The sequence below is a fragment of the Molossus molossus genome, unplaced genomic scaffold, assembly GCF_014108415.1.
Source record: "Molossus molossus isolate mMolMol1 unplaced genomic scaffold, mMolMol1.p scaffold_m16_p_19, whole genome shotgun sequence".
Classification (NCBI taxonomy): domain Eukaryota; kingdom Metazoa; phylum Chordata; class Mammalia; order Chiroptera; family Molossidae; genus Molossus; species Molossus molossus.
This window is the reverse complement of record NW_023425354.1, coordinates 15,374,880-15,397,082: the sequence shown is the minus strand read 5'-3', so window position 1 is coordinate 15,397,082 and position 22,203 is coordinate 15,374,880. Positions and strand designations below refer to the sequence as shown.

Sequence of the window (22,203 nt, the reverse complement as noted above, 5' to 3'; positions counted from 1 at the left end):
TAATAAATAAGCAAATTCAGGGTGGGGGGTGGGATCGGGAAGAGGGTGTCAAAGGGGGGAAAAGGAGGGACATCTGTAATAAAAAAATTAATAAATTAAGTATTAAAAATAATAATAGAGCCCTGGCCGGTTTGGCTCAGCAGTTGGAGTTGGCCTGCGGACGAGAAAGTCCTGGGTTCAATTCCCGCTAGGGGCACGTACCAAAAAATAAATAAATAAATAAGCAAATGCATTAATATATACAAAATATGCCAGCTGGTGATATGTGCTTTGGATAAAAATAAAACAGAATAAGGGGGAGAGGCGATGAGCAGGCAGAAAGGGCTATTTTAGATAAGTGAATTTGCTTTATTTTTCTTTTCTTAAAAGTTTTTTTTAATTGATTTTTTTTTTTTTTTTATTAGAGAAGGGAGAGAGAGATGGAAACATCGATGTTAAAGAGAAACACCAATCAGCCCTGGCCGGTTTGGCTCAGCGGTTAGAGTGTCGGCCTGCGGTCCCAAGAGACCCGGGTTTGGTTCCCGCTAAGGGCATGTACCTCGGTTGCAGTTTGTCCCCGCCCTGGTTGGTCGTGCGGGTGGCAGCCACTCGATGTGTCCCTTTCACATCGATGTCTCTCTCTCTCTCTCTCTGTTCCTCTCTCTCCCTCCCACTCTATCTGAACAAAAAATGGAAAAATGTCCTCAGGAGAGGATTAAAAAAAAAAAAGAGAGAGAGAAACACCAATCAGCTGCCTCCTGCACGCCCCCACCCTGGATCAAGCCCCAAACCAGGTATGTGCCCTGACCGGGAATCAAACCAGCACCTCTCAGCCCAGGGGATAAAGCTCAATCCACTCAGTCACACAGGTCGGGCTACTTTCCTTTTCTTAATTATCAAGGTATAACATACGCAAAGTATGTAAAGTATACAGCTATGTACAACTTGATCATTTTTTGGTTGTTAATCTTGTCTTGAAGCTATTTTTCTACTGATTTTTAGAGAGAGTGAAAGGAAAGGAGGAAGAGAGAAACATTGATTGGTTGCCTCCCCCACAACCCTGACTGGGGCTGGGGATCGAACCTGCAACCCAGCTATGTGACCTCAAATAGGAATCAAGCCTGTGATCCTTTGGTCCACCGGCCGACACTGCTTAGCCAAACTGACCAGGGCTTGATACATTTTTTTAAAATTGAGTTTTTGAGAGAGAGGAAGAGACGGAGAGAGAGAAATACTGATATGAGACTAGAATATAGATTGGCTGCCTCTTCCATGCCCCCTACCGGGGAAGGAGCTTGCAAGTTGAGCATGTGCACTGACCGGGAACCAGTTATAGGACGCTGCTCCAATCAACTGAGCCACACTGACCAGGACCAACCTGATAAATTGTTATATACACCAATGTAACCATTGCCTAGGTCAAGAAATACAGTATTTATGGTGTCCCAGAAGGTTCTCTAGTACCCACTTCCTGGTCAGCCACCCTCTAAGAGCAAATGGCTACATATTCTGACTTCCGTCACCATGGCTAAGTTTACCTGCTCTTGCACTTCAAATAATTGGAATCGTAAAGTATGTATCCATTTGTGTCGCCTTCTTCCACTCAACATATCATCTATGAGATTAATCCATATAGAGGTAATTGTTCTCTTTATTGCTATGTAGTATTCCATTTCGTGATTATTTCACAATTTATCCATTCTCTTATCGATGCTATTTGGATCATTTCCAAAGTGGGGCTATTGTGAGTAAAGGTGCCATGTTCTGGTATATTGTCCAGGAGTGGAATTACTGAGTCATGGAATAGGCATATGTGTACTTTGAGTAATGAATGATAAACAGCGATTGAACCAAGTCACACTCTTGCCAGCCAAGTAGGAGAGTTCAAGTCCGTCCACATCCCTGTTCTCACGTGGTTGCACCCGTCTTCTTCATTTTAGCCATTCTGTATGTTTGTAAAGTGACTTTCAAGCAGAGACCTGAAGAAAGTATGCTCTGCTTGGAAGACTCGCCTCTGAGAGAGAAGCACAAAGGCCCAGATGTGTGTTGTCTGAGAAGCAAAGAGGCCATTATGGCTGGAACTGGGCAAGCAGTGGAGAGGGCAACAGGAGGCGGGGTCAGAGAAGCGGGGAGCTGGGGCAAAGGGCACAGCAAGCCATCGGAAGGCCTTTTATGCTGAGATAGAGAAGTCATCGGTGGGTTTCGAGAGAAGACAGACATGCTCTGACTGACCCCTTTGGCTGCTCGGCTGAGAACAGTCTGAAGAGCCAGCGAAGGGGCAGAGCAGGAAAGAGGCGGGGGGCTGTAGCAGTAACCCAGGAGAGACATGTGTGGGCTTGGGTCCGGGTTGCAGCATTGAAGAAGGGATCTGACTCTGGATACGCTGTGAAGGTAGACCTGACAGGGTTCTTTGAAGGGACTGGGGTATAAGAAAAAGAGATTATCAAGCATGAGCCCAGGTGGTCAGGCTTGGGCAGGATGGAACTGAACCCAGTCTTCCGTATAAACTTTTTGGTATAACTAATCACACAGAGAATCCACCAGGGGTTTACGTCTTCAAACCTTATCACAGTAACATCAAGTTCAGGAAATAGTCCATGTGACAGCTTTGCTGGAACAGCGTTGAACCTACTGACACCTGTAATCAAAAAGTCATTTCTACTAGAGGGAGTTAAGCCAGTTTACAATAACTGACAGAGAGCCTTTGTTTATAAATCTCCTCCGAGGGCCCTGTACACTTTACAAATCCTCACTAGCCAGCGGCTTCCCCTAAAAAACAAAGGCATTTCAAAAGCAGAGAATTAAGAGGTGTGAAAGAGGCCAGAGAATCTAGGTCACAAAGACGAATGCCTTTGCACAGGACAACAGCACAAAGCTATCTGCAGTGCTTCGTTAAGGCGAACAGAGAGCTCTGGGTCTTACAGAGTGCTCAGAAATGACCTCAACAAGGAACAAAAACACTCCTCTTATTTCGCAGTGCAAAGCAAACCTAAGGAAACTGAGAGAAATGACCCTGTTCCATAAAAAGTTCCAGAGTAATATGAAATATGCACACACAGCTGTTTTGTTCTTCCAGAGAATTGTCCAAAATGCTTACGAGTTGGTTTTCCTACATGACAACAAAACCCCACAGATTTCGGCTTTCTTGCCTTACTCAAGGGGTTAGAAGAGCACAGTGCAATTTGTCTCACCCTCCTTTGAAAAAGTGGAATTAGAAAGCTTTCAAGTGACAGGAAGAGTGACTAATCATCGGCAAGCCATGCGAGGAATGAAAGCATGAGAAGTGGCATCTTTCTTTTTTTTTTAATCCTCACCTGAGGACATGTTTGCATTTATCTTCAGATAGAGCGAGAGGGAGAGTGGGAGGAAGAGAGAGAGAAACATTGATGTGAGAGACACACATCGAGTGGTTGCTACCCACACGACCCCAACTGGGAAAAACTGCAACCAAGGTATATGCCCTTAGCGGGAACCAAACCCGGGTCTCTCTGGTCCGCGGGCCGACGCTCTAACCGCTGAGCCAAACCGGCCAGGGTGATTTTCACATATTTTTATGGTTGAAAAATAATCAAAAGAAGAATATTTTGCTTGGCGAGTGTGGCTCAATGGTTGAGCGTCAACTCATGCACCAGGAGGTGACCAGTTCAATTCCCCGTCAGGGCAGAGTCCCAGGTTGTGGGCTTGATGTCCAGTAGGGAGCATGTAGGAGGCGCCCATCAATGTTTCTCTCTCTGAAATCAATAAAAACCTGTATTTAAAAAAAAGATTTTGTGATAGCTGAAGATTACAGGAAGTGCACATTTCGGTGTCTGTAACTAACTTTTTATTGGCAACAGCCCCACGTATCCATTCAGGGAGGAGTCACGGCTGCTTTTGTGTTGTCACAGCCAAGTCGAGTAGTTGTGACAGAAACCCTGCAGCTGCCAAGACTGAAATATTTTCTATGTAGTTCTTCCCAGAAAAAGCTTGACAACTCCCTCCTCGACATCACACTGATGTGTGAAGGTAGAAGTCACAGTCGAAGGAACTTTTATTTCCAAAATGCAACTGAGCACACATCCTAGAAATGGAGAAGCACAGAAACAAAACTGGTCAATGATGCCGGTCTGCCTGCAGCGCTTGGCACTCACTCTTTCCAGGCAAGAGAAAGGAGCAGGATCACTTTTCCAAGAAAGGAAAGGGATACGAATCCATTTAATCAGCTAGAATCAGATACTGTTCGGGTTTTCTGTCTCCGATGGTCCTTTTCCATGGGGAGCTAGTGAGAGAGAAAAGGGTCAGAGGATACACAATGGGGCTTTGTCAGCCCGCGAGCAGTTGCTTTAACTTTGAGTAGATTTTCAGAATGGAGAGGCCTTGGCTGCCTTCTGTGTGTCCTCAGACCCTCCACACTGCGAGCACTCCAGTATTCGCTGAACGGATACACGAGAGTTCACTCTGCGCACGCGTAGGAAGGAAGTTGGCTACTATAGCTCATGCTTTCTTCAAGCTGTGGTGTTGAACACAAATAGCCATGCTCGTTCTCGCCCCTATCTGCTTTGGGGAACGGCAGCAGTTAACACTTGAGACCTGCTCAGCCTCAGGATCAGAGCCCTCTGGACCACTCCCTCGCCCCCTCGCCATGCTCAGGTCAAAGGGCAGGCATGATTATTATTTAGTGAAGGCTCCACAGGAAGATTTATTTCTGCCTCCAGCTCAGGGTTCGTCAGCATGAGACAGGCCTCAGCCAGTATGAGCAGAGCCCTGTCTACAGCCCAGCCCAGCTTCCGAAAGGCCTCTTCCTGCAGGCAAAGCTCTTTCCTCCTTGAAGTGTTTTTCAAAGACTGCTGATTCTTTGTGAAGAAAATACCAAGCAAAACACAAATCCCAAATGCTCTTATTTACACAAGGATGCTATGTTATCTTCATTCACTAAATACTGGAAGAAGTTCATACATTCCTTTGCTTTTTTTTTTTTTTTTCCTAATTGCAAATACTATATTAACTAAATTATCTGAAATATTAATTTGGGGAATGTTGTCCACCCAAAAAGAGGTTTCATAACGCAGTTTCTAGTTTTCTGCTCTTTTGAACTTTCTTTTTGGTAATCTTTTCAACTTGAATTTTTGTTTTTTAAACTAGAAGCAAGCAGCAGAAGAAATGGGCTCAGGAAACAAGTTACAGAGGCAGAAGCCCTATGGAGTCTCGGAGAAAGGTAAAGGTAACAAACACCCCGGGGGGTGGGGGAGATGGGGAGGGCCCAGAAGGGAGAGCTGCCTCAGCCAGAAGTTGTGATAAGGATCTACTGTGTACCTTATGTGCATTTTGCCAAGTTGGGAAAAGAGAAATAGCAGAGGTGAATAAAATGAGCTGACCACATTCCAGAAGTCCGGTGTAATAAAGAAGCACTCTTTTGTCCATGATGGCATCACCCCAAGGGGAAGTGAAATTTATATATCTACAGTACACATTGCAGACAAAGAGAAAAATGTAAGAAATCTCTGCTCTGGAGAGTATTTATTTTTATGACAACAAAAATTCCAACAAGAGCACTTTGGAGTTTTTTATGCTATCATTTAAGATCTTTTTTGTTTTTGTTTTTTGTTAATCCTCACCAGAGGATATTTTTCCATTGATTTTTAAAAAAGAATATGTTTCCTTTATTGATTTTTAGAGAGAGAGGAAGGGGTAGGGAGGGACAGAAACATTGATGAGAGAGAACATCGACTGGCCGCCTCCTGCATGCCCCTGATTGGGGATCGGGCTCACATCCTGGGCATTTACCCTGACTGGGAATCAAACCGGCGATCTCTTGGTATATGGGATGATGCTCAACCACTGAGCCACACCAGCTGAGCTCCCCTGATTTTTTTTCATAGAGTGGAAGGAAGGGAGGGAGGGAGGGAGGAAGAGAGAGAGAGAGAAACATCAATGTGAGAGGAACATATCAATTGGTTGCCTCCCGCAGGACCCCAAGTGGGGTAGAGGATTGAACCTGCAACCCAGGTGTGTGCTCCTGACTGGGAATGGAACCCGAAACCCTTCAGTACTCGGGCTGACACTCTAACCGCTGAGGCAAACCAGACATGGCTCATTTAACATCTTTTTTTTTTTTTTTTTTAATCTTGTTGCAGTGAGACTGAAACACAGCGAGAGGAGAGAATTTATTTTTTTTAATATTTATTATTTTTCTTATCCTCGCTCGAGGATACCCTTGCATTTATCTTCAGACAGAGCTGGAGGGAGAGAGGGAGGAAGAGAGAGAAGCATCGACATGAGAGAGACACAGCGACTGGTTGCCACCCACATTCATCTGTTGATGGACACTTGGGTGGCTTCTACTCCTCGACTGTTGTGAATAATGCCATGAACAGGGGTGTACTGAAAAAGTCCTTGTTTTCAATTCTTTTGCATACATACCCAATTACTGGATCCTACAGTAATTTATTTAAAAATTTTTTGTTGTTGTTAACCCTCACCTGAGGATATTTTTCCATTGATTTTTTTTTTTTTTTTTTTAGATAGAGTAGAAGGGAGGGAGGAGAGAGAGAAAAACATTGACGTGAGAGACACAACGGTTGGTTGCTTTCTGCACATGCCCTGACTGGTGCTGGGATCAAACCTGCAAACCAGGTATGTGTCCTTCACCAGAAATCGAACCCATGACCCTCCAGTCTTCAGGCTCTAACCACTGAACCAAACTGGCCAGGGCTATTTTACATTTTGTGAGGAATCACCCCACTCTTTTTCCTTAGCAGCCATATCATTTTACATTCCCACAACAATGAACAAGGGTTTCGATTTCTCTACAACCTTGCCAACATGTGTAATTTTCTGTTTTTTTTTTTTCCATTGTAGTCATTCTAATGATTGTGAGGCAGTTCTAATAATTTAAAAAATAAATAAATTATTTGGGAGAAGTTATTCCAAAAACTAATTTAGAAAAAGCGTTTTTCCTGAGAAAAAGGTTGCCACAGTCATTCTCAGCATGTACCACCTTCTAAGATGATATCATTTATCTAACTTTTTGATAGGTTATATTCGGATTGCTGTTAGTGATGAATAGGACCCGGTGTATCCTGTTACATTTTGCAAAGCCACTCAAATGTTTCTTTTTTCAGAATCACATGATCTAAACATGATGACTAAAGGGATGCAGCCCCCAAAAAGGAAGTGAATCAACTATGAAGGAGATGGGACTGGGGAAGAACCTGTAAGGGGTTATACAGTTCAGCTGAGCTTTTACTTAAGTAAACAGAAGTACAGTTTCATCCTTGGTAAGCTTTAACAGATTTCAAAGATCACCGAAGATAGAAAGGTGAAACTCTTAGAGTTTTTAAAATTCAAAAAAAAATTTTTTTCCATAAAATGGTGAAATGGTTAAAATAAGGAAGTTAAAAAAAAAAACACCAACCCTCTATGTAACACCACAAAACAGTTGGGAGAGGCCCAGCACTGATGTGTATTAAATATTAACTTGTAACAAAAAACAGATTGCAGCTTCCTTGGGTCAGGGACTCTGTTTGCTAAAAAAAAAATTAATTTATTTAATCAAAGTCTTATTTGGGCACTGGCTGGGTTGGCTCAGCGGTTAAAGTATCAGCCCGAGGACCGAGGACTGAAGGTCTTGGGTTCGATTCCCGGTCAAGGGCAGGTACCTGGGTTGCAGGTTTGATCCCCAGCCCCTATTGGGGTTGTGGGGGAGGCAACCAATTGATGTCTCTCACATGAATGTTTCTCTTTCTCTTTCTCCTTCCTTCCTTCTCTCTCTCTTCCCCCACCTCCTTCCCTCCCTTCCACTCTATCTAGGAATCAATGGAAAAATATCTTCAGGTGAGGAGTAACAAAAAAGAACAGCAGCAGCCCTGGCTGGTTTGGCTGAGCGGTTGGAGCATTGGCCTGCGGACCAGAGTCCTGGGTTCGGTTCCCGCTAGGGGCACGTACAAAAAAAAAAAAAAAAGAACAACAAAAAAGATTTACTTGGACTGGCTGGTGTAGTTCAGTGGTTGAGTGTCGACCCATGCACCAAGAGGTTGCTGGTTCGATTCCTGGTCAGGGTTCATGCCCAGGTTGTGGGCCAAATGCCCCATGGGGGGCGTGCAGGAGTCGGCCAATCAATGTTCTCTCTCATCGATGTTTCTATCTCTCTCTCCCTCACCCTTCCGCTCACTCTAAAAATCAATAAAGAAAAAATAATTTAATCAATAAAGAAAAAAATTTTTAAAAAATTAGAATAATTACAATGGAGAAGAGTTGGGAGCTGTTACTGGAAGCTAGGAGCAAGTCCTGAAGACAGAGCCACCTTGAAATAAATTTGCCTTTCAATCAAGGGACTCCATCAGCCCAAAGTGATTTTATAGAAAGGGACCTGAGAGAATCAATACCAACCTCCCTCTCTGATCTCATGCTAGGGATCCTCACTGGCTAAACAGGAAGGAGAATGGACTGGGACTAGGAGTCAGATAGCATTTTATCTGAAAGGTTTTATTTTTTCCATTGGGTAAAAACTAATATATATATATATATATATATATATATATATATATATATATATATATAATACTAACAGTTGTCCATTCTGGGTGTTAGATTCACAAACGTTTAATATCACTTTTTGTTTTGATCTGAGATTTCTTAATTTCTCAAAGAAGTGATGGCATGGTTTTCCATCTACTTCCATGGTTTCAGTTACTGATGGGAGCATCGACCACTGATTCCCATCTCCACAGTGTCATCAACATTGTTGAAGCAATGTCCAAGAACAGGGAATACACTGGACATGTGGGCACTTTCTCTTTTGTAGCTTTTATTTGGAAAAGTTCACTTTTCATAGGATCACATTACAACCTTCCCTTCTACCTGGTTTTTGGTATTCGTCTCAGCATTAAGTGGTGAACTGAAGACACATTAGGAACATCAGAGTGGATGGGAAGGTTAAAAAGACACAATCATACCAGTTCCAGCCAGGTGACCTTGTCAAGTCCCTCATTTCACTTTCATATTAAAAATGGGAATGCGACATCAACTACTCTACCAGGTTGTTGTAAGAAACACAAGAGAATGTATGCAAAAGTAAATAAAATCTTACTATTTATATAAATGTAACATGTCATCATTGTTCAGCAGTACCCAAACTTTCAAACTCACTGTTACTTGAAGTTTAATTTGAATTTAAACATCTGAAAGTTTTTTGTTGTGGTTGTTCTTCTTCTTCTCTAGCAATCTATGGGCTTGTTTGGTATCAGCTGTCCGTAAATCTCCACATAAATATCCTAGGAAACTAAGAAATACACATTTGCTTCTGACAATGCCTGGTCACATCAGACTTCCTTCTGAGTCCCTCTGTGGTTAGCTACTAGTGCTGCCTTCTCCAACTCTCAGATTTCCTCAATTTACCCTTCCCATCTCCACCTCTCCCACTTTGACCCCCTCCCCCACCTGTAAAAACTGACTTGTGACCCCCCAAAATTCATGTGTTGAAGCCCTAACCCTCAACATGACTATATTTGAAGGTAGAGCCTTTAAGGAAGTAATTCAGGTTAAATGAAGTTATAAGGATAGGGTCCTAATCCGATAGTACTGTTAATTCTTATAAAAAAGAAAAGATACCAGAGACCTTTCTCTGAGTCCGGCCGGTGTGGCTCAGTGGTTGAGCATCGACCCATGCACCAAGAGGTCACCAGTTCGATTCCTGGTCGGGACCCATGCCCAGGTTGTGAGCCCGATCCCCAGTGGGGGGCATGCAGGAGGCGGTCAATTGATGTTCTCTCTCATCGATGTTTCTATCTCTCCTTCTCCCTTCCTCTTTCTAAAATCAATAAAGGAAAAATTTTTTTAAAAAGAGACTTCTCTCTGAGCATACAGAGACACGGCCATGTGAGGACACAGGAAGCGAGGTCTCTGTACCTCGATCTTGGACCCCCAGCCTCCGTAACTGAAAAATGTTTCTGTTGTTTTAGCTACCCAGTCTGTGGTATTATGTTATGGCAGCCTGAGCGGACTAATACATTTTAACTCTTCTATCTTCTCTCAAGTACGAAATATCCCAGTTTTTTATACTCCCACTCTACCCTGGAGTATAAGAAAAAAGACAGTGCTTCCTCCTCTTCTCTCAGCTCTTACCCACCAACTGGACCAAAAGCCCTAAGGAGGCAGGGATTGTTCTGGTTGGTTCACAGCTACAACCCTGGCATGGCAAGCATTCATAAATACTTGTTGAATAAATACAGCCCATTCAGTCTCAAATGAGATCTTTTCTTACATGTCCTCTCTCCAATATCTCCAATCTCTGTCCACTAGCTCCTTCTCATTTTCACACATGTACAAGCCTCCCCATTTAGAACAACTCACTTGATACCGCTGTCTTTTCAAATGTCCTGGTTCTCCAATTCCTCTGAGTAAGTGGCTGATTTTTACTAGCCTCATTTAGTACCATTCAGTCCTCTTCAGCCCTTTGTAATCTGGTATCAGTCCATCAACTAGAGAGAGAAGTGAGCCAGGTTAAGGAGGCCTCCTTCTAAACCGAACAGTCACCCCTGCCCAGCCTTGCTTCCTCAGTGTCCTACTTTGGACACTGCTGATAACCACTTTCTTTCTTCAGTTCTCTACTTTTGTGCGCCTGAAGACACTGAGCTGCCCTGCTTCTCCTTCTCGGACTACACCTTCTCTGTCTCCTTTGGGCACCTTCTAGGGCTGGACTCTGCTCACTCTTTTCCCTACGCTCACTTCCTTAAAGAGTTTTTCTTTTCCTCTTAATTTAAATTATCAACACTTGATGAGGCTTAAGAAATTACAACTGAGTTGACGGATTTCATTTTAAATACAGAATCACAAGCCTTGAAGGAGCGCTCAGAATAGTCAAGAGGCAGAAAAGCTAAACATCACGAGTGGCTTTATGAATTGTCTTGGGATGCTCTCCACATTCTTAAAAAAAGTTTTTTTCAACTATAGTTGATGTACAATGTAAGTTTTTTTCAATTACAGTTTACATTCAGTATTATTTTGTATTAGTTTGAAGTGTACAGCATATGCTTTACAAAGTGATCCCCCACTATTTCTAGTACCCACCTGGCACATTGCTCTCAGCATTCTGATCTCCTCTTTGACTCGGATCGGACTGCTTTTGTTCTGATCTTGTTTTGGTGCCTGGTCTCAGACTGCTATTTACACTTTCCTTTTGGTATTGAAATGATTATGTCATATTATTGCCTAGCAGTTTTGGTTCTTGTTGTTAATATTTTTTTTTCTTTATTGATTTTAGAGAGGAAGGGAGAGGGAAAGAGAGAAACATCGATGAGAGAACATCGACTGGCCATCCTCTGCATGCTCCCACTGGGGATCAGGTCCACAACCTGGGCATGTGCCCTGACCAGGAATCAAACCGGTGACCTCTTGGTGCATGGGTCAACGCTCAACCACTGAGCCACACCAGCTGGGCACTGGTTCTTGTTTTTAATGTCTTAAGTTTAGCCACCTACTTAAGTCGTAAGACTTTCAATTCAGAACAAACTCTTCAACTGGCACTCTTATCTACAGCAGATTCTCTGGAACATTTAAAACACTTTTAAAAATTGATTTGAGAGACGGGGGTGGGGGGATACCAATTTGTTGTTCCACTTATTTATGCATTCACTGATTGATTCTTGTATGTGCCCTGACCCAGGATCAGACCCTCAACCTTGGTGTATTGGGACAACACTCTAACCAACTGAGCTACCTGGCTAGGGTTTTTTTTTAAATGTACCTTTCCAGGGCCACCACGCTGCACAAGTCTAAGCAGAATCAATCACACTGTATTCTATGTTCATGGTTTCCGATACTAGAACATACTAAGATTTATGTTTTATGTTCTCTTAGCTCAACTCACTGCAGCCCTTTCCCTCTAGTTGTGGCTACTAGATGCCCCCTGTGGTCAGGGCCCTACCTGAATTTCTAGAACTCGCCCTGGCCAGAAATTAGAGATTTAATAGCTCTGGGACTCAATACCAACTTACCCCTATAATTAGTCCAGTGTTATCACTATGTTCTTCAGTTCTATTAAAAGAGCTTATTTCCAAGACCTGAGTCCTAGTTCTGGTTGGTACCTTGTATCCTGTTTTGCTTTGGTAACATGCCTAGGACTCTAGTCCTACAGAGAAGCTCTTTACTTCCTGTTAAAAGTTTCTCACGCCAATTGCTTACTGAAATGCCTGCCAACTGTCCAATTGCCATGTACTTGGGATACTAATGACATGGTGGACTAGACCTATAGCTGCTTCTGTCAAATCCCTGCAGAAGCATCTAATCACATCTTCTGACCACTTCTTTAGCCTTCCCCACCATGCTGTTGACCATGCCTAGCAACAGCTATATCAAAATGAAAGGCCATTTAGCCTCTTTTATTTTATTATTAAAAAATTTTTTTTCCGCCCTGGACAGTTTGGCTCAGCAGTTAGAGTGTTGGCCTGTGGTCCAGAGAGATCTGGGTTCGGTTCCCGCCAGGGGCACATACCTTGGTTGCAGTTTGTCCCCGGCCCTGGTTGGGTCGTGCGGGTGGCAATCACTCAATGTGTCCCTTTCATGTTGATGTTTCTCTCTCTCTCTCTCCCTCCCACTCTATCTGAACAAAATGGAAAAATGTCCTCGGGTGAGGATAAAAAAACAAAATTTTTTTTTCTTTATTGATTTTACAGAGAGAGGAAGGGAGAGGGAGAGAGAGAGAGAAACATCAATGAGAGAGAACAACTGGCCGACTCCTGCATGCCCCCCACTGGGGATGGGGCCCACAATCTGGGCATGTGCCCTGATTGGGAATCAAACCAGCAACCTCCTGGTACATAGGTCGACACTCAACCACTGAGCCACACTGGCCGGGCTATTTAGCCTCTTTTAAAACAGGATACCTCATGAGCCGTTCTCTCACATTGATGTTTTTCTCTCTCTCTCTCCCTCCCTCCCACTCTTATCTAAAAAAGTCAATGGGAAAATATCCTTGTGTGAGGATTCAAAATAAACAAACAAACAAAACTTAATACCCCAATCAGAAAAGTAGTATTCGGATGTTTTCTGATAATGAATATCAACTCTCTTGTTATAGATACTATATCAAGTGATTTAAAGTCACTTTGACTGTAAAATCATCAAACTTTTAAAACATGACTTTCTAAATATCTTTACCATGCTGGGTATTTCATCTTCTACTGGTTGACACAAAATATATACTGGCCCTATAATATGAACTACTCTGAATCATAACAAAGCAAAATGTGGTAAGAAGAAATAACAAAACGAATTATATTAAATATGATCAAAATTATCCCTAGCAACTAAAACCACCTGCCCAAGTTATTTGTTTACATGCCAAGAAACAACTTCTTTACCATAAAAGTGTTTGCACATTTTCTTTTATTTTCTTTACTCTAAAGAGAAATCTCAGGTGTATTTACTTATCAATTCATCACCTCATCAAATTCTGAAAAAATAAAATAAAAATAAAAATCTATAAAGTACATGTGAATTTATAACTGCAAAACAAACAAACAACGAAGAACCCTTATTTTGTTCTTGGAAAACTTTATTTGTGTAAACAAAAAAGCAAATGTTACTTGTCTCATCCGGGGATAAGTGGGAGTCTGGCCATCCTTTATAGCTGTAAACTGGCAAATTCCAAATGAGAGATGTGATCTAAGTAAAAGACACTTATTAATCCAGATTATATTTACCTCCAAAAGAGATCATGAAAATTAGTAAAAAAAAAAAAAAAAATTAGAAACAGATTTACATAAGGTCACATCAGAAAAGTTGAGAAAGTGATGGCTAATGCTTTGGGAAATTATATTTCCAAGTTAATACTCAGAAGAATAAATTCTTAAAGATCAGGAACAGGTGATTTATACTATAAGTATTAAAAACAATGATATGCACTTTTTTTCAGTTTCATATGAAAATCAGGAATCAAGATGTTATTTAAAATTTAGATGTAGGCCCAAACATTTAGTCATTGACCAAAATAGAAAATTTGCACTTCTTTACAGGAAACATAAAAATATGACTGTTTGGATCTTGTCTTCATTTATACTTGATAAGTCCAATTTTAATGTTTACCAAAAACAAGAAAACAAAAAACATGATAGTGTTGTTACATGCCTGAAGAAGATTCGGAACAGAATGTCCCCATTAACAACAAACTAAGAAATCTAGTTCAGTCTACAGATTTTATTTTTGATCAAGTAATAAACTTTTGGTTTATTCTCTCAGTCTGTCTCCTGTTAACATGTACAGCTTGTCAGATAACCACATCAATGATTTATAAGCTCTCTTTCCACTAGAAATAACAAGACAACTCAAAATAGCAATAATGGCCTTCGATAGTTTTGTTTTACTAATGAGCTGACCTTATTCCAGTGAAATTATCCAATAGTCTTTGATTTCAGAATTACTTATTATAATAGAATCATATACAGAAATTCTGATCAATAATCTTTCTAAACAAACTATTTACAAATGCAAAATATGCAATATTGTTTAAAATAAATATACAATATATAGTTTCTACATTCTCAGACAGCTTAAAAATGAGGTAATAAAAACTTAACTGGTTAAACCTTTTACCATTCTGGAAATGGCTTAGGAAAATGATGATGAAATTTTTTCCCCTTAGGTCTTTTCACTTTTTATTTGAACGTTTGTTTCTGAGTACTTCCTTTCCTATGCTGAAAAATTATGTAAAAAATTCTTAAGCTTTGTTGGATAGTCTGTCATCACCCCAGTTGCTCCCAAATCAAAAGCTCTTTTGTATTCTTGTTCTTCATTTAAGACCCAAATATACACCTGAAAATTAAAAGTATGAGAAGTATGAGAGCAGAATTTAAGATAGAAAATTATTTTCATAATAGCATTTATCCACTACAATCTCTGCACACTCAGAAATAATCTTTTAAATCTGCAATTTTAAAAAATCATTGAACTCTTTTTAAAAATTTCACTTTGCTCATTAAATATTCACTGTACTAACCCTCTGCCTTCAGCTACTCTCACCTCTACGTAGTGGACTTTAGTTACTGAAATGCCAATGTTTCTTGTTCACTATAAGTCAGAACTAAAGGTCTTCATATGTCAACCAGTAGAGCAACAGCATCAGAGTTGGGACCAAATTAAGTCAGTTAAAAGTTCCGGCCCCTTACACTTGTGTTAAACTGATAAACTAGGCTGTTTTCAAAATGCATCATTCCAGAAATTTACCTGAATGCCTCGGGCAGTGAGGTGGTCAAACAAAGCTTTTCTCATTAGTAAACTAGAAAAGAAAAGCAGAACAGATTTAGGTACTTCTTAGCCATACATAGGACTAAAATTAGTCCTTAGTTCTAACTTAGTCAAGTTTCAAGCAATGGCCTCCAATAATGACCTCTGCTGGGGATGCATTTCTATCTGAACTGCTGGATCTCTTCTCACTGCTGGCTGCTTGCCGGTGAACTTTAATCCTCGCCCGAGGATATTTTTCTATTTATCTTCAGAGTTGGGGGGAGGGTGAGAGGGAGAGAGAGGAAAAGGGGGAGAGAGAGAGAGAGAAACAGAGAGAGAAAGAAAGAGAGGAACATTGACGTGAGAGGGACACATTGACTGGTTGCCTCCTGCACAACTCAGACCAGGGCTGGGGATGAACTGCAACCGAGGTATGTGCCCTTGACCGGAATTGAACCCGAGACTCATTGGTCCACGGGCCAATGTTCTAAATGCTGAGCCAAATCAGCCAGGGCGACCAGAACTGCCTTTCTACTCCTTGCTGCCACTAGATCCTCAAGAGACCCATTCTTTTTTTTTTTTTTTTATCTTCACCTGAGGACATTTTTGCATTTATCTTCAGATAGAGCAGGAAGAAGAGAGGAAGGGAGAGAGAGAGAAAAACATCGATGTGAGAGACACACATCGAGTGGTTGCCACCCCAACTGGGGCCGGGGACATACTGCAACGGAGGTACGTGCCCTTAGCTGCAACTGAACCCGGGACTCTCTGGTCCGTAGGCTGATGCTCTAACTGCTGAGCAAAATCGACCAGGGCAAGAGACTCATTCTTATTGGAGCAGCTCATTGAAGTCTGAGTTCTTTTTCTTTCTTTCTTTCTTTTTTATATCCTCACCCGAGGACATTTTTTCCATTTTTTATTCAGATAGAGCGGGAGGGAGAGAGAGGAAGAGAAAGAGAGAAACATTGACGTGAAAGGGACATATCGAGTGGCTGCCACCCGCATGACCCAACCAGGGCTGGGGACAAACTGCAGCCAAGGTACGTGCCCTTAGCGGGAACCGAACCCGGGTCTCTGTGGACCGCAGGCTGATGCTCTACCACTGAGCCAAACTGGCCAGGGCAGAGTCTGAGTTCTTAAGTTTGCAAGTTAAAATAAGATGGTAAACCTGGGTCAAGTTCTATAACATCATAGCCCATTTACAGAACAGAGTCATCTTTTGTGAACTCTCTTAGAAACCTAATGTCCAGTAATTACACTATCCTATATATAGTTAAAAAAAAAGCATTTCTTTTAGCTCCAAATAACCTACTTAAAAGTGAACTTTTAGAGACCTGGATGGTTTGCTCAGTGGCTAGAGTGTCAGCCCTCTGACCTAAGGTTTGTGGGCTAGATTCCCGGTCAAGGGCACCTGGGTTGCAGGTCTGATTCCCAGCTCCAGTTGGGGTCTTGAGGGAGGAAACTAGTCGATGTGTCTCACATCGATGTTTATATATCTCTCTCCCCCTCCCTCCTTTCCACTCTGTCAAAAATCAATGCAAAAAAAGAAAAAAAAGAAAAACACAAATGAACTTTTAGAATATAAATCACTTGAGCAAGATGGGAACTGTTGTACTGAAAAGTTATACATCTAATTTCTAGTCTGTTTATGTTTATTAGAATGATTAAAGAACAAAAACTAAAAATCATGTGTATTTAACATAAATTAAAAATGTCCTTGAAAACTAGAAAATTAAATCACGAACAAAGCCAAAAACAATAAACCTTGTGGCACAGAGAAAAGATGAAACTAGTTTTCCAACTCTTTGAAAAAGCAGCTAAGTTCAAAAAGCTGTGACTAAGGACTATTATTTAGGCATTCAAAGTTCCATTTTAAAATAAAAGATAGTACAATAACTTTGTGGGTTTTACCTAAAAAATAAACTCAACATGTCTTAGAAATTAAAGCATTTTCTTTCAAGTAAATGGCTATCCTATCGGTAGGGCTTCCTTTCTGCCAAATCTTGGTACAGATTTTTCTGAGAAATGTGCCATTAATCAGTATACATTTTACATATAATGTATTGCTATACACACTTCTTTTCATCATGTTCTTGACTTCAGGCTAGTGGAAACAAATAAGTAGAAGAAAATGGTTATACCATATCCTAGCTCTGCTACTAACTAGCTAGATAACCACAAGGAAATCATTTAGCTTTGGGTGGGTTGGTGCTCAGTTTTCCCCTGAAGTTGAATGAGATTACCTCCCTAGATTCCACCTAAGGCTCTGTGACTAGTAACTAAGCTAGTTCTACATGATTCATACACATCCATTTGTATAGTTGGTACCCAACACATCCTTGTTATAAATTACATACAGAAAGCTCACACTAAATGTAAGCACAGTATTTAACAGATATAGCTAAAACAATAACTTGTATATCAAGAAACTATAATTCTTACATATCAGAAAGCCAAATAAGAAACTTCTGACTTCTGGACATTGTGTGTGGTTCTTTCAACCTGAGACAAAATAAAATTTGAATAAATTAGAAACACAGTGTGATAAAATAAAACAAGTTCAAAAACAAAAAGTACCTTGCACTTAGTATGTACTAAAAAAAATTCGTAAAAGGACACACATAAATTAAAATAAAGCCCATTTAGTTTCTCTATTTCCATTTATCTCAGGTTAACTTTTTGCGACCACTATTGAAAAGTTAAAAGAAAAAGTCATTTTTCTGGAGACCCCGAGTGTCCAGGGCTTATATCTCTTCTCTTTTTTTGGTGAAGCCTCTTTCTCTTGCTTTGTCTGCTCTGATTTAGTATATATTTTTAAACACACAACCAAACTTTAGATTAAAAGACATTTGGGTTAAAAATGAGAAAAAAAAAACAAACAAACCATAAAAGCGTGTTTTTTCTTTCCCTTTCAATATTTGAAAAACTAGGCCCTGTAGTTTTTAATTATCTTTGCTATTGAAAGAGCACACGACTTTTAGACCTATGCTGTTTCTTCTTCAACCTCGCTGATGCCCAGAAAGCACAACTACCTGTGTTAACTTTGGGCTGTACCCATAGGGAATCTCTGATTAGCCTCTCTACCATGAAGATTTCTCAGCTTCTTTCTAAGTTTAATAGCACACAGTGATTCTCAGTCTCCCCAGATCTTCATTTCTTGTTTTCTTTCTAAAGCCACCTATCTATGTACTCAGTATAATCCCCTGAGTCCCCACACTTAAGTTCATTTTTTTATTTCTCACTAAATTCAGTTTTTATTAGAAACTCTTAAATAAAATCCTTTTTTCCCTAACTCTAGCCAAGGTAGAAAGTCCTGGTTGTTATTTCCTAGATCTCATGGATTTAGTATCTCAAATACATATTACCTCGTTAAACAAATTATTATGTTGTCTTAGAAGGTACCCATTGTCTGCCATAAAAAAAATCCCAAACATTAAAACATACACACATAATGTTTAACCTGTGTCTCAATCCATAGTCACTTTTTTTTTTTCCTCACAGAGGACATTTTTCCATTTTTTGTTCAGATAGAGTGGGAGGGAGGGAAGGAGAGGGAGAGAGAGAGAGAGAGAGAGAGAGAGAAACATCGACATGAAAGGGGCACATCGAGTGGCTGCCACCCGCACAACCCAACCAGGGCTGGGGACAAATGGCAACTGAGATACATGCCCTTAGCGGGAACAGAACTTGGGTCTCTCTGGACCGCAGGCTGATGCTCTAACTGCTGAGCCAAACTGGCCAGGGCCATAGTCACTTTTTAGAGAAAAGATTAATTATATATGAAGGGATTAATTATATATGAAGGTTGTTAGACTGACAAACCTCAAAAGGAAGGGAGGTGGTGGGGAGAAATAAATCAAAGCTCTTATATGCATATATGCATAACCAATAGACACAGACAACAGTGTGGGGAAAGGCAGGAGGGGGGCAAGATTGGGGAGGAGGGGTCAATAGGGGAAAAAGGAGGAACATCTGTAATACATTTAACAATAAAGATAAGTTAAAAAAAAACAAAGTAAAAAAATAAATAAATAATAAAAATTAAAAATTTTGAAAATGAGAAAGGTATTCTAAATAGGTAAGTGTATATTTTCTCATGGAAGACCTGTCAAAATTATCAGGTTACTAAATGACACAAATAACATGATATCATCTTAAAAAAATTAATTATATAAAGTTTGTTCATATGTTTGTATTTCAATAGTATTAGCTTGTAAAACGCACACATGGAGATCATCTAGAGAACACGAGAGTCCATTCCAAGCCAGAGGAAAGCTAAGCACTTTAGGAATAAATAGTTACGAATAATTTTAATCTATAAAATAAAAATTATTTCTTTGTAAACAAGAAGTGATTTCTGTTGTTTTGTCTGAGAAATAGCTACAAAGACTGATAATAAATATAACTGGGAATAGATAAGAATGCTCATCACTAAGAAACAAACTGGCATGAAACAGATACTGAATACAAGAGTACTGACCAAAATTGCTTTTCTTACTAAAATTTTCTGTTTTCTTAATTTTTTTTACCTTTTTTTTTTTTTTTTATGGTACATGCCCCTAGCAGGAACCGAACCCGGGACTCTCTGGTCTGCAGGCCGACGCTCAACCGCTGAGCCAAACTGGTCAGGGCACTTACTAATATTTTCTAATGGTTAATGACTAATATTCAGCTTGGTTTTTAAAAATTCTGTTTGGGGATGAAAAATGTTTTCATGCAGGTAAAATCATATTTAAATGATCTCCCAGGAACTCTGAATTACTTTGTCATGACTCAGTTATTATTATAAATTTATAGCTAGAAATCACATTCTGAGGATGCAGGATCATGAAATGAAGCTTTCTTTTTAGAGAAAAAAAATTGTTTTTAATTGATTTTAGAGAGAGAGGAAGGGACAAGGAGAGACAGAAACATCTATGAGAGAGAACATCTATTGGCCACCTCTTGCATGCCCCCCACAATCTGGGCATGTGCCCTGACCAGGAATTGAACTGGCGACCTCTTGGTGCACTGAGCCACACTAGCCGGGGGAAGCTATCTTTCTTTAATAATAGTGATAAAGATAATTTAATAATAAAAGCTATTGTTTATTGAGTGCTTATTATTTGCCAGGCAATATAAGTGTTTTATATATTTTTTTCTTTGTAGTAAATTAGTGTGTGAAAAGCAAGGTTTTGTACCCTGTAGAGAACTTATGCATACATAGAAATATCTTATATAAACGAATTCTATCCTTTTCTTTCTATGTCCAGAGGTTTTGGGGGTTGTTGTGGTGGCAGTTGTTTTTCTTCCTAAATATATTAATACTAGTGGGTGAATTTGAAATTTGATGGAGTTTCAGCTTTGTATAGCTGTCAATGAAGTAGGAAGAAGAAGAGAAGTTGGAGGGCAATTGCTACTAGAATTTAGAATAAGAGGCCTTGGCCAGTTCGGCTCGTGGACCAAAGAGTCGCAGTTTCGATTCCGGCCAAGGGCACATACCTCAGTTGCGGTTCATCCCTGGCCCTGGTCAGGGTCATGTAGGAGGCAGCCAATCCATGTGTCTCTCTCACACTGATGTTTCTCCCCAACCCCAACTCTATCTGAAGATATTTGAAAAAATATCCTCAAGTGAGGATTAAACAATTAAAAAAACAAAACAAAAAAAGAAGTTAGAATAAGAGAATTATTAAACTTCACCAATTAAGTTCGATTCTTTTTACCTGACTTCTAAATGCATAGGCACAGAAATTCATTGTTATGTGAGATGGGTCCAGATTAAATACTTATAATCCTTTATTATTCATTTTGGAGAATGTGTCTTAATTATGTCAAAAAGCATTGTTAATACAGGTCAGCTAATCAAACATGAAAATAACTACAGCAATCTATTCTTTATCATTAATACTGACAAAAATGAGCTTCTTTTTGGACCTCCTATAATGGATAAAAACAGGTAACCACTTACTTCAATATGATAGAAGGCATCGGGATTTCAAAAAACTGTTCTCGAATGGGCACAAAGGGCAGGAGACCAGTGAAGAACAGGCCAAGAATGAGCAGAACACGTTGTAGACTGAAGAGGATGGGAATATCTGAATTCTAAAGACACACGCGATATTTTATATGTTACTTTACAATGGCTCAAATAAAGATTATTTTACAACCCTCAAAATTTCCTAAGACTGTATCTTGACATCTATTAAAAGTACTCCCTGAATTGTCAATATCCAAACACACCACACTTAGAAATGGCTAGTCTTTGACAAATAGGTTAGTACCTATCTTGGAACCCTATAGTGTTAATTGATGACACTAAAGTTTCTGTGTTCTCTGCCTTTGAAACACCACTTCTGGCCCTGGCCAGTTTGGCTCAGCGGTTAGAGCGTCGGCCTGCGGTTCAGAGAGACCTGGGTTCGGTTCCCGCTAAGGGCACGTACCTCGGTTGCAGTTTGTCCCCAGCCCTGGTTGGTTGTGTGGGTGGCAACCACTCGAGGTGTTCCTTTCACATCGATGTTTCTCTCTCTCTCTCTCTCTCCCCCTCCCACTCTATCTGAACAAAAATTGGAAAAAGGTCCTCGAGTGAGGATTAAAAAAAAAAAAGAAACACCACTTCTGTCTGCTGGTGACAGTGCTTATCACTAGAGATTAAACATACCAAATCTAATGGAGCAAGATAAAGAAATGAAAATATGAAATAGTTATAACTATAGCTATATTTAGATATATATTAATACTGTAGCAAATATGTCATTTTTCAGTTATACTATAAATCAAATATAAATAGGATTTTGTAAGCTAGTCCAAGAATCTAACCACTATTTGAAGTTTCTATTGAAAAATAGGTTCAGGATCCCCAAGCCCTTACAATACCAGCATCATGCATATGTGAACCCTTTTCATCTTACAAATTGAAACTCTATACCCTTTATTTTTTTTATCCTTACCTGAAGACATTTTTGCATTTATCTTCAGACAGAGTGGGAGGGACAGAGGGGGGAAGAGAGAGAGAAAGAGAGAGACACATCGATGTGTCTCACATAGAGT

General features: G+C 40.2%; 1 protein-coding gene across 2 annotated transcripts in view; it reads right to left on the bottom strand.

Annotated features, from left to right (window-relative positions):
• Positions 1-9,140: 9,140 nt before the first annotated feature.
• GDPD1 (glycerophosphodiester phosphodiesterase domain containing 1) overlaps positions 9,141-22,203 on the bottom strand; it is a 47,406-nt gene continuing 34,343 nt past the window's right edge. The window contains exons 7-12 of one of the 2 annotated variants that reach the window (XM_036268567.1): positions 21,125-21,258; positions 17,620-17,679; positions 15,178-15,229; positions 13,542-13,620; positions 10,309-10,436; positions 9,141-9,238 (exon numbers count right to left, since the gene is read on the bottom strand). In XM_036268567.1, the coding sequence (XP_036124460.1) occupies positions 10,384-10,436; positions 13,542-13,620; positions 15,178-15,229; positions 17,620-17,679; positions 21,125-21,258 (378 nt within the window). In that variant the 3' untranslated portion in view covers positions 9,141-9,238; positions 10,309-10,383. Of the gene's footprint in view, positions 9,239-10,308; positions 10,437-13,541; positions 13,621-13,716; positions 14,767-15,177; positions 15,230-17,619; positions 17,680-21,124; positions 21,259-22,203 lie in introns of those variants that run through there. The other variant, XM_036268568.1, reaches the window with a different exon arrangement.